The following is a 13,327-nucleotide window of genomic DNA, read 5'->3' as shown; positions in this document are numbered from 1 at the left end:
TTGTGTCTAGTGATATACATCCCAAAGGGGGCATTGTATTGACTAATAGGCCTAATCTATGCTGAACATAAAGGGGCAATGGCCATTTAGATCTGGATGATATTCCTTTGGCAATTAGCTGAACTAAGTAGAAGTAATTTCTGACTCTTGTCGTTGCATAGTGATCAAAACAAAGGGAATTACTTGACCCAACATCCAAGGTCTCTATCACAACATTCTCATTTTGGAGTGAGGGATTGTGTGGTAAGCTGGAGGGGAGGGTTGTCTAATAAATGTAATATAGCACTTTCTAGCATTTAATTTGAGCCCATTTATAGTTCACTGTGTATTTATAAGAGCAAGGTCATGCTGAAGGTCTTGGGTGTCAAGGGGTGGCTTAACTGCAACACCCAATTTACAGTCGTCTGCAAATTTGGTTAGCTAGAGGTCTTGGGTCATGGCCTGGTAATCAGAAGAGTAAATGCTGAACAATAAGAGGGTGACAAGTTGCACACTCTGGGACAGAAAAAGAAATGAGGACATAAGAGCAGAAGCCAAAGTAGCTCCAATTGCAGAAAAGATCAAAGAGAACAGATTATGGTGGTTTGGACACATGCATAAAAGCAGAAGACAGTCTGGTGAGGCACATTTGGGACAGACAGGAAGAAGATAAGAGGAAGCGAGGACATCCAGCAAAGAGGTGGATGGATTGTGTGAGAGAAGATCTGCAACAGTCAGGCATGAGTGTTGAAGAAGGCAGAAGTGTGGCACTGAATCTTGAGAGTTAGCGATACTCTGACCCCATGTAGAAAATATGGGAAAAAGGGGGCTGATGATGAATGAGTCCCAACACTGAAAGCAGTGGGGCACAACTGGTCACCTTCATACCTCACAGATGAGGTTCTGTCATAGGTTTTTACTACGCTCTTGGCCAAAGGAGACCATCAAGAAGCTCAAGATGTTCAACAGCATCACTCGTTACTGTGGGGGACTAATGGTGTCCTCCATTTAGTAGACTTTGTCCACATATCACTATTGAGAAGTTAAGATCACACAGTTGTTGCCTGTATACACCTCAAATGTCTGATTTTGCTAAGACTAAATTATGAACTTAACTAATATATTTCCAGTTTCACAAACACAGGTTAGCTCAAATATGCCAAGTTATTTCATTCAAATGCATAGTAGTCCTGCATGGACTGTTTAAACTGAAAAATCAACCTCAGAGTGAGTAACTGTCATCCACAGTCAGACCTCACCACCATTCAATTTTTGTAATCATGTTGCTGTGTGTACACCTCATCTAATTGTAACAAAAATAATGCCACTCAAACTCTTGACACACAAATCAAAAAGAAAGCCAAGAATACTGAGGACCCAAATGTTGCTAGAATAACAGTTTTTGCATTAGCATACATTTTCTTTAAAATGGAAAGTCTGAAACTCAAGTATCTGTCATACTTAGCAACTGTAGTTGTCAGTAACTTGCCAGAAGAAAAAAAGTAAATTTTAAGTGGAACAAACCAAAAATATGGGACAAATCAGGAGTGTTTTGTGAAATCAGAGACAGCTGAGAGCAATGCAATATTAGTTTTGTGTTGCACAAATATTTGCAACAAGCATTCCAACTTATTTCACACAAATGCATACTAGTTTCACAAATACAAGTGGTTAACTGAGCAAAGAACAAGAAAATAAGTTTGTTTATTTTACATTTAATTACAGGGAAAGTCCAGCCTCACAAATGTCCTTTTTCAGTAGAGGCCCGGGAGAAAAGCTCCACATAGTACATACAGTTTAACAACATTGGATTAGAATTTGACAACACAACATTATACAATCTGTTGATGAAAGTTACTTTCATCAACAAGCACCTTCTGCTCAGCAGTTTTGCTATATACCCTTCATGTAAATATGATTAAGAAAGAAGGAAGAAACAACATCTGTCAACCTTTTAAAGCAATCATTAAGGACAAAGACCCAAATCAAGGGCAGATTTTAAATATTGATGATAGAAAATTGCAAGAATAACACTTGTCCCATTGGGCATGTATTTTCTCAAGGATAAGAAGTCTGAAACTCAGGTACCTGTCATACTGACTGTACCCATCAGATATGTGCTAGAAAAACACAAATGTTATGATAAGTTAACCAAACATATTGGGCAAATCAGGGACAGTTGAGACCTACACACACTAATCTTTGTTCCAAAAAATAGCAGCCGCAGTTATTCCATCTTATTTCACACAGCTGCATACTAGTCATGCAAAGCCAAATAGTTAACTGAAGAGACAAGAGGGTAAGTTACTTTCGTCCACAAATGGCCTCCACCCTTCCTACTCAGCAGTTACTGCAACTTTCTATGTACAGTAGAACTTCTGTAAGGTGACCACCCAAGGGACTTGTAACAAACTGGTCGACATAAAGAACTAGGCCTACTGTACTAATGAGTACATATACTTTACTTTCTTGTACAGTTTTTATTTGAGAATATCATACATAATCAAAACACAGTAAAATCAAACACACAGTATCATACAAAATCAATACATTTACTGTTTTCTCATGGTTTAATAATTTTTCTGAAAAAAAAAAAAAGAGTCTGTCTTGGTCTGTTTCTTATTCTTATTACATGGGTAAGTGGAGAAAGCACTCAAAGCTGGCTACACCACTTAGCATACCTGGGCATTTTTCCACAGCAAATGACTGTAGCTGCATTATCAGATGCCTGACATCCTCTTTTTTGCAGTCTCTGTAGTTTCTGTGTCATCCTCACTTGCTTCATCCACTTCTGCTGCTGCTTCATGCACTTTTACGCTGGTCTGTACTTTGGTCAATATCGCTTGGAAAATTGCTTCTGGGTCAGGTTCATTACAGGTTGCTACCTCATTATCCATTGCAACAAAACCTTCAAAATCTACTCTTTCGAATTCTGCCATGGTAGATGGAATGTGTGATGGGGCCAAAACATTGTGCTGTTGGATTATGACAAATCCAACTTTCTTGAAACACTTCTGTATCTTCTTGCTGAACTTTATTCCAAGCAGAACTGATAGAGGACAACACCCAGAGCATTAACTGATGCAGCGGATGACGTTGCTTCCACAGGTGGACTGCTGGTTTGTATTTTAGTAATGACCCACTGCAAGAGCTGGGCTCAGTAGTGCATTTTAAATGTTTTGATGATGTTTTGGTCAAGAGGTTGGATTTTTGAGGTTGTGTTTGGAGGCAGAAATTTCAGTGTCATGTTTGTGAGATGATTCACTTGTGGGTAGTCAGGACAGTTGTCTACTGTCAGTAGAAGAGACTGTTTCTCCTTCTTCATTTCTCGGTCAATACCCCTTACCCACTCCTCAAATATGGCACCAGTCATCCACGTGCATTTGTTTGATCTGCAAGTGACGGGGAGGTCTTTGGGCTTCAGGTTCTTGAATGTGCGTGGCTTTGCCAAATTACCTATCACCAAGGGCTTTAGCCTCTCTACGTTTGAGATAGCACATTGCAGAACTGTGAAACATTCTTTGGAAATTTCCCACTTTACATTTGTCACCCTTCATGACGAGAGACCTGTTAGGCCTCACCTTGAAAAAGAGTCCACACTCATCAGCGTTAAAGATGTCATCATCTTTGAAGCCTCTGGTGAAGTCCAGGAACCTTTTGATGAACTCTTCCACAACTTCTGCTGGAACTTCATTGGATTTTACCACACAAGACTTTCTTTTGTCGCAGTTTAAATTTTTCGAGCCAGCCACTTGATGCTTGGAAATCTGCCACCCCGAATTCCTGTGCAAATTTTTTACCAGCTTCTTGGATCATCGGCCCAGAGATTCTGGCATTAACTGCCCTCACTTGTTTGAACCAGCGTGATGTGGCTTTATTGACTTCATCGAGGGATGTTTTCCTCCTTTTCCACTGTAGGTCTCTGCTTTCATTACCATATCTCTCAAGTACTCATGTTTACATTTTTGGATGTTACTAACTGTGGTCTTGCTAACACCAAAATGTTCCACAATCTTTCTTTGGCTGCTGTTTCCAGAAAATGTAGAAGATCAACCTTTTCCTTCAATGCCATCTCTGAGTTCTTTCATTTGGGCCATCATGTCTTGATTAACTGTAAAATTTTTCAGTAATTGTAGGATGTACCTACAATTTAGACCACTCCATGTTGAAAAAATCTTCAGCAACACCTGATAAACAGTAGGACATTAGGCCTAATCCAACACGTAATAATAAAACATGAAAAAAATTATACTAAAGAAAAAATAATACAACTAAGGGGCAAAGCCCACACCTTCTACCCCTTGGTGTAGAGTGGACTCAACTGATTAAGTTATAGAGGGCAAATTAATGTTGTGTGTTACAGTCCAAGTGGAGTAGATCAACTTAAGGAGGTGGTCAACTATGGAAGTTCTACTGTATACCTCATGTGATTATGACAAAAACCTCTTTTAGCATAAGAATAAGGGCAATGCAGAAAGTAATGAAGGGTAAGGGCTCACAAAAGAGGAACATTTTACATATTTTTCTATACTTAAAAGGTTGCTCAAATTACTTATTCTGCATTCCAATTGCTTTCTCCACATAGTGTGTTAAGAAGGGAGGTGCAATTTTTTTGTTTTGCATTACCTAATGTGTTACAGTTGTAAGGTTTCCATATTGATGTGCTTGTTTTCACTTGCAGGTGGCCATGCGCATGGAAACTTAACACAGTAATGAGTGCAAATTAATCCTCAGTGATTTATCATAAAAAATCATTTTATGAGTAGTCAAGCAAATGTACAAAAGTAAAATTGTGGATGTTCTGCAAAATCAGGGACTTTATTTCACTTTCCTGCAACTTCCCACCACTGTTTCTCAGTTTGCTTTGGACATCTCTCTCTTTACCCGCTGTGTTAGAGTCATGGCAGGGTGTAAACAGCAGATTCAACCACCTGAATATGAATACTTGTGGTGGTACTACTAGCCTAAACCATTAAAAAAAAAGCTTAACGTTGGCGACTGTTGAATTCAGCACCTGAGCCACCTTAAATGAGTTAGCAGTGCCTAATGTAGTATTTAATTCGAATAACCATAAGCAATGTTGTTCACTGCTTAATTGGAACCACTGAAGTCAAGAGACTTGGCCGCCTGAATCGTCCCTATTATAATCACCACTCTATATATTATTATTTTTTTTAATATGTCTACATGAAAGAGACTTTCCAGTGTGTTCTACTGATACTAATAGCTTTCTGTCCTTGCCTTCAAATCGTATTCATCGTATTTGTCGTCACAATTCATACTGCCTTTCTGGCAGATGAGATCTATTTATTTTAACTGCGCTGATTCGAATGTAGTAAAATGTAGACTTGCCCTGGACTGGAGCAAGGTAGTTAAAAATTAAATCTCTGTAGAAGGAAAAAATGCATGAACAGTGATGTGATTAGCCTTTTAAAGTTTTCGACCATAAAAAACAGCAGCAACCAGGCAAAGGTGCAAGTCCAATAGTACCAAAGAAAGAGCACCGAAAAAAGCACGAGGAGAACACCAGACTGAAAGTTTCAACCTGGTGTTCTTCTCGTGCTTTTTTTGGTGCTCTTTCTTTGGTCTTTTAAAGTTTTATTTATCTGTCATTTCTTGACTAGGTTAGTTCCACTAGGGTAGTAGTCTCTTTTCAGGGGAGACCCAAGATGGCGTTTATACTACTAGGGGAAATTTGGCCATGGTGTTGGGGAACTTCCCTCTACTCTTTTTGACAGGAGCCTTAGGATCTTTTATATCCATCTTAACTTCCACCAACTCAAGCAGATGGGGGTCTCTGTTTAACATCTCATCCAAAGGAATGCACATGCCTAAAATAAATTTTGTGTTATAAATCTATAACCTGCTGTATTTGCAGACGATTGGGACTTGGTTATATTGTAACAGATGAGTTTTTTTGCTGAATAATGTTGCAATCTATAGAAGTGGGCATCTAAATAATGAAATATTTGCTTTTTTTTCTGTGTAGATTTACTTGAAGTTTATACTGGATTATCCTCTTGGTGAAAAACTGAAATTCCATCTGGAGTTCATAATTTCTCAGCTAAGGTACATTTTTCATTATAACCATGCTGTGATTGTACAGTGCAGCAGCCAGTGGTGTAGCATCATACCGAGAAAACATACTGGATTATATACATTGTTTTAATGTTTGTTTACAAAAAATGTAGTCAAAGGGGTCCTAATAACTATACTCAGTAAATCATCTCCATTTGTATACTCAAGCTATTTCCTTGGAGGGGTTTGACAGATGAGTAAGCCAGAGTTGAGCATTTTTGATCCTGACTTTGCAGGAAACACACGTGGTTGTAAATACTGACTTCACACACTGCAGTTTCATGATGAGGTGCATTTCTTTTCTTTCTGCTGATTCATTGTGCTTTCCTGATATCAGGAGGTGGGCTCACTCAGAATCCTCAATCACTGCGAAAACAGGCTTTCCTTCTTGATGGAGTTGGTAGAAGAATCCCCTTAGTTCTTTGCAGACTCTCACAATGATTGCAACAAAACTTTTTATCCATCAAGTCTTCAAGTGACTACATTTCAGTGCTAACCTTTGAAGACATAACCATATTTAGATTTTTGAAGTCATTCCATTTAGCAGAACATAACTTCTTAAACATCTTCATCTGCTCACATTTTGCTCTCTTCAAAAAGCTGCCATCAGTCCATGAGAAGTCTGTGCCCCTTCACTGTTTTTTTTTTTGTTTGTTTGTTTTTTTCTAACACCAGTGGTGCCTGTAGAAAACAAAAACATGGTTGCTTGTATGTTTGGAGCTGTAACTGAACTTTGCACCATCATACTTTTACACCAGGAGTCGTCAAAACTCATGTCTACTATGTATGTTGTTGACTTTAACAGTATGGAACAGTTTTGCACATTGTCAAGCCCTCTTCCATCGTCTACACCCGTCATCTCTAAGTCTGACTAAGGTCATGCAGCTTTGGGAGGTACTGTAAAATTTCCTTACCCCCACAGTTCCCCGAACTCCCTTTATGAAAACATGGATGTCACCTCGAATGTGATGATCTCTCTTAGGTTCATAGGTTGGTACTAGGCTATCGGCCCTAGGGCCTATACAAGCCTAGCCATAACAATTCCCTGGCTATTTCTTCCCACACTATTTACTTCCCTGGACCCCTGTCTAGCAGGGTGACTGACATGATCCCCGGGGTGAATTTCCTTTCTCCCATCCAATCATCAAGGTTCCTTTTGAAGAGGGCCAAAGAGGCGCTCTGCTTGACATGTATGGGCAGTCTGTTCCAGAGTCTGGGGAGTCTCTGGGTCAAGAACCTATCCCTCTAGCATGTTTTGTTTATTGTGATGACAAGATTTAGATCCCTGGAGCGTGTGGCTCTGAGGGATTGGGATTTCTTTAAGTGTAGCATGTCCAACAGCTCTGGGTTTGACATGGCCTTGTATGTTGAGTAGAGATTGCCTCAGAGTAGACGATATACGACACAGTATAGCTGGAGTTTTTTAAGGCGGTCAGCATAGGGCATCTGCTTTAGGCCTGTGATTCTTTTAGTGAGGTATTTCTGCGGCCTTTCCAGTTGTTGCAGATGTCTTGAGAGGTACATACCAAATGGGACGTTGTATTCTATAATGGGTCTAATGATGGATGAGTACAGTGGGACAATGACCTCCTTTTTTTCTGGATAAAAAGCCCTTAGTGATGAGGTGTGCCACATAGAAGGATTTCCTGACTGTTGTGGCGAAGTGGTTATTGAAGGTGAGACCACTGTCCACCTGTGTCCCTAAGTCTCTTATCACACTTTCGGTGTTTAGTGTACTGCCACCTATGTGGTAATTCACGGGTCCTTTTTTTCCCCCAAATGGGATAACGATACATTTCTTGACATTGAGCTTGAGCCCATGGCACTGGCACCAAGCATCTGTTTCTGTAAGGCCCGTTTGTAGAGTTATCCACATCATTTCGGGATTCAATAATGGCTCACAGTTTGCAGTCATCTGCAAACTTTGTTAGCCAGAGGCCCTTAGTGTTGGCCTGTACTTCAGAGAAGTAGATGCCAAACGAGAGGTCCCAGGACTGAACCCTAAGGTACTCCACTTATCACTTGTCTGGAGTTGGATTTGGAGTCAGTTACTTTTACAGTGTGGGTTCTGTCAGTAAGCCAGTTGGCAACCCATCGGGTGACGTAGGGATTAATGCCCAGCTTAGTAAGTTTATCTATGATTCCAGAGTGGGGGATGGTGTCAAAGGCCTTGGCGAGGTCCAGATAGGCTGTGTGGACTGCCTTACTCTCATCCACGGTTCTGGAGACTTGATTCGAAGAAGTCAGTAAGGTTCAAGAGACAAGATCCGCCCTTCACAAACCCATTCTGGGTGGGGTCCAGTGTTTTAAGGTTGCCAATGTCTTTGTTTATAAGTTCCATGATAATACGTTCCATGGCCTTGCAGATCAGGCTCGTAAGACTGATGGGGCTGTAGTTCCCTGGATCCAAGGTGGATCCCCCCTTGTGGAGTGGGATAACTGTAGCTGTGCGCCACTCAGTGGGCATGAAGCCTGAGGTGAGGGTATGATTAAACATGACACTTAGGTTGTTGTTGTGTCTTTCGGCTTTTCCCGGTTAGGGGTCGCCACAGCGAAACTCTGGTCTCCGCCAACCCTGACGCACAACCTTCAACGAAGTTATGCCCATTCACGCATGTCTCCACACAGAAGACGCTTTAGCTGCGAATCGAACAGGACGTCTTACTGTGAGGCAACAACGCTACCACAGCACCACCACCGCAGTTAAACATGACACTTAGGTGAGGTTGTCCTATTCATCACACAGGGCTGTTTGCCTCCACACTAGATTTTTGAAATTTTTCTTTTTATTATTTAAAAATGTGGATTGCTCCACATGCTGAACATGGTTAAAGCATCCCTGTTTTTGTAACATACTGCCTCATCCACATGTATGCAAGTGTTTACTTTACTGCCTAATGTGTGTGGAATAGCATAATGAAAGGCCATTCTATTCATGCCGTGCCCGCCACTGTTGTAATGTGTGTACTTTGATCCTAAGCTATAGATACATAATTTCTGCTGAATAAAGATAAGTAATGACCTAACAGTGCATATCACTACATTTTGCAAGGAACATTGCCCTATGTTTTTTCACTGCTTGTGTGTCCCAAGTTTTGTGTTGAGGACTCCTTTTCCTTTACGTTTGTCTGGTGGTATGTGTCCATCATGTTTGCATATCATATCATGTTTTGCTGTCATTTGTGCCATTATATTGTGAATATGTGTACAGGTTATGGTATATTTATGCAATTTCTGCTGCCAGTTGTGGTGTGGATGGCATATTGTGCTGCCTGCTATACAACCTTTCTCATACACATACTTGCATCCCGAGTGCCTGTTCTTAGATCCTGACTGTGCTTGTACTGCTTCATTCAGATGCCCTAGCATTCACTTAGTGTTGTGGCGCATGCATGCAGTGTTTCATTTAGATGCCATAGCATTTGCTTCATGTCGTGGTGCATATGTATGTGCTCTTTCATTCAGATGTCCTAGCATTTGCTTAGTGTTGTCATGTGTGCATGCACTGATGTTCTTCATGTTTCACTGTTGCAGTCATTACACTTGGGGTTATCCTGCTGGCAGGCTACCCTCAGTCGGCCTGAATTCCAAAGTCTAGGTCTGGCGTCGGTTGCTATCGCCTCTTCCCTGACGTCAGTGCACCAGGGGTATAAAAAATGGAGCCGATGCCATTTTCTTCAGTCTTTCTTGCCGCGTGGTGCCCGAAGCAAAAGCAGTTCGCAAGTGCCGGTCGGCCGACTCCTGAGATTTTCGTGTTCGAATTTCAGATCCAAAGTCTTCATTAAAAGCTAAGTACCCTGTTGGGGAAACTTTTTTCTTGCTCCAGACCAATGTCAGAAAAAGTTAATTGTATATCTTGTGGGAAGCAAATACCTCATAACGACTTTCATTCTTACTGTATTCCTTGCCTAGGCCCTGACCACGACGTTGCTAGTTGTCGGTTTTCTGCTAGATTTAACCAACGCACTATTAAGTGTCGGTACGATTTTGCATTACACTATTTTGGCAGAAGATTTAATTATATGATGTCGTCGGACAGCCATCCGACTACTGGAATTCACAAGAAACGCAAAGAAAAAGAAAAGGACAGGCATCCGAGGTCCAAAACCAACGACGAGGCTTCTTCTAAGCGACTCACCAGTTCGCCAGTTCTCAGTGAGGCACCTTCGCAGCCCCTGACGCCCGCTACTTTAGTCCTGCAGGCCGCTACCGACTCCCATGTGGAGTTGCCTAGGCCACTGGAGGCTCAAGGTATTGGACCTTCGGAGACTATTCCCTCAGATGGATCCGGAGCCGCTGAGCAGCCATCGGCTTCTGAGGGTGTTTTCAAACCAACTCAATTATACATTAAAACGACTTCAGCTTCAAAGGCAAAGACTAAAGCACCCTTAAATACAAAGAAACAAGTACAACAGGCTCATGGACAGGCCTCCATGCCCAAAAAACAGATGCTCAAAATGGCCGAAGACTTAATTACTTTGATCAGGGGTTCCCATCCCCCACCTGATAAAAGGCCTAGGCAAGAAACAGAATATGAATCTTCAGATCAGGTTTCCATTTCATCTGATTCCTCTTCTGATCAGGAATACTCTCTTCCTCCCTATGAGGATTCTGATGCTGAAGAATCTATCCCTTCAGCCTCTCCTCCTGAGGATTACTCTTTTGGGGAAACCTTGCATACCATGAGGGAGCATTTCCACTGGGAGAGCCAATATTTTTCAGAATCTAAGAAAAGGCTCAGAGACTTCCTTTTACTACCACAACACAGGCCCCTAGCTATTCCACCTGTGTTAGACATTGTTGATGATGTATTTTCAGAGTCCAGTCTAACCCCTGACTCCTTGCCTCCAGCTCCAGTTAAGCTGGACAGGTACTACAGGGTTCCTGACTCTCATAAATTCCTTTTCAAAAACCCTGCTGCTGACCCAGAAACTATCTCTCAGGGTCGCAAAGGGGTCAAGGCTTCCACTGTAAAAAACCCCTACCCCCTCTGACAGGGTTTCTAGGGCGTTGGACAGATGGGGAAAAAAGATTTACACTTCCGCTACCTTGGCTATAAGGGCTTTAAATTGTCAGTTTCATATGCTCAAATATCAGCAATATATTATGTCACTGCTTAAACAGAAAATGTTGACAAATTCTGAATGTGCAGAAAACAAAGAAATGCAGGATTTATTTAATGCAGCTGAACAAGTTGGAAAGCGTACTTTGCAATGTGGTCTTGATTCTTTGGAGGCCTCTTGCAGAGCCGCTGTTACAGGTTCTGTCATCAGGAGACATGCTTGGTTAAAGGAACAAAGTCTGCCTGATCATGTCAAAGCAAAATTATTAGATGCCCCATTACAGCATGATACTTTGGTATTAAAGCAGAAGAGGTGTTAAAATGGAGGACAAAGCTAAATCTATGCAAACGGTTAAGGATTTCTTACAGGTTCAGCCTCCAAGATTTCGCAGACACTGGCCTACAAAGAATTGGTCCTTTCCAGTGTCATACAGACCACAAAGAGGCGGATACAGATGCCCAAGAGGCAGATCCCAGCCCAAGGTTCGTACAGGTCTAAACAATGGGGTGCTTCTACCTCCAAAAGTGGAGAAGACAAATCACAGCCATACAGGAAACAGTCCCAATGACTTCCCCCTGCCTGCACCAAGCACTTATCTTCTGGCAGTACCTTTAGGGGGAAAACTAGCACTTTTTTCTCAAAACTGGCACATAATAACCCAGGACAAATGGGTCCTAGACATAGTGTCACAGGGCTACAAGTTTCACTTCCATACCCTGCCAAGGACAAACGGTTGGCCAGACCTGCCAAAACATCAATGGGCAGAGGCACAAAAGCAAGTCTCATCCCTCATGGACATGAGGGCCATTCAAAAAGTACCAGAGCAAGAGCAGAGACAAGGATTTTATTCAAGACTGTTCTTGGTACCAAGAAAGGACAAGACCTGGAGACCAATACTGGACCTATCTATTCTAAATACATTTCTGGATATACCAAAATTGAAAATGTTGACTCTACAGCAGCTTCTGCACATGCTGGGCAAGAAGGCTTGGCTTGTGACTTTAGACCTAAAAGAGGCATACCAGCATGTCCCAATCAGACAAACATGCAGAAGATACCTCAGATTCAAAGCTGGCTGAACTCATTACCAATTCTCTGCACTGCCCTTTGGCTTATCTACTGCGCCCAGGGTCTTCACAAAGTGCCTGGCACCAGTAATTGCATTCTGCAGACAAAGAGGAATACAGATATAGCCTTACTTGGACGACTGCCTCATTCAAGCAGAGAACAAGGGCATTCTACTACAGCATCTGGCATTTGTAAAGAGATTTCTAACAGGCCTAGGGTACACAGTCAACGAAAAGAAATCAAAACTTGTACCCTCTCAAGAGATAATATTCCTGGGTGCAAGCTTATATACAACTGTCCAGATGGCTTATCTCACACCAGACAAACAAAGGCAACTGACTACCTATTTCAACCTGTTGGCAGCAAAGGCCCAGTTATCTGCAAGAAACATTCTGCAGGCTTTGGGCTTCATGGCATCCTGCATTCCACTAATTCCATATGCAAGACTGCTTATGAGGAAACTTCAATGGTACCTAAAAAGTGTTTGGACTCAACATTGCCACAGCCTGGAAACAATAATTACCCTCATTCCCTGCCTGCAACAGGAGTTTCACAGGGCGAAGGCTTGTCACCGGAACAAGGGACAGTCATTCACTTTACCCCCAGCCAGGCAGACATTAACAACGGATGCATCAGATTATGCCTGGGGGGCCCACATGGCAGGAAGATGTATTCAAGGCACATGGTCCGCAAATCAAATGCATCTACATATCAATCAAAAAGAGATGCTAGCTGTTCAGAATGCCCTGACAGCCTTCAAGGACCTACTTCATCTGGGACAACTACTGATAAAGACCGACAACACCACAGTCATGTGGTATATAAACAAGCAGGGAGGCACTCATTCTTACCCCCTTTGCAGACTAGCCATGACTTTGTGGGACACAGCACTGACTTACCAAGTACATCTGCAGGCACAATTCCTGCCAGGAAAGATAAATACTCTGGCAGACGAACTAAGCAGAAACCTCATGGATCCCCACGAGTGGAAATTGGATCCAAAAGTCTTCAGCATGATAACAAGGAAATGGGGATGCCCAGATATAGATCTTTTTGCCTCTCCTCACAACTACCAACTAAAAAGATTCTGCACAAGGACTTATCACAGACAAGCATGGAAAATGGACGCCCTATCTTTC

The 13,327-nt window shown here is 41.9% G+C and overlaps 1 protein-coding gene across 1 annotated transcript in view; it reads left to right on the top strand.

The window, feature by feature from the left end:
• UTP20 (UTP20 small subunit processome component) overlaps positions 1-13,327 on the top strand; it is a gene marked incomplete in the record, with an annotated part of 2,478,305 nt that overhangs the window by 2,192,119 nt on the left and 272,859 nt on the right. The window contains 1 exon segment of the mRNA XM_044087776.1: positions 5,969-6,048. Coding sequence (XP_043943711.1) covers positions 5,969-6,048 — 80 coding nt within the window.

This window comes from Protopterus annectens, chromosome 11.part0, assembly GCF_019279795.1.
Source record: "Protopterus annectens isolate FY-2018-M chromosome 11.part0, PAN1.0, whole genome shotgun sequence".
NCBI lineage: Eukaryota > Metazoa > Chordata > Ceratodontiformes > Protopteridae > Protopterus > Protopterus annectens.
The sequence above is the reverse complement of the archived record's forward strand: the minus strand, read 5'-3'. Positions and strand labels throughout refer to the sequence as shown.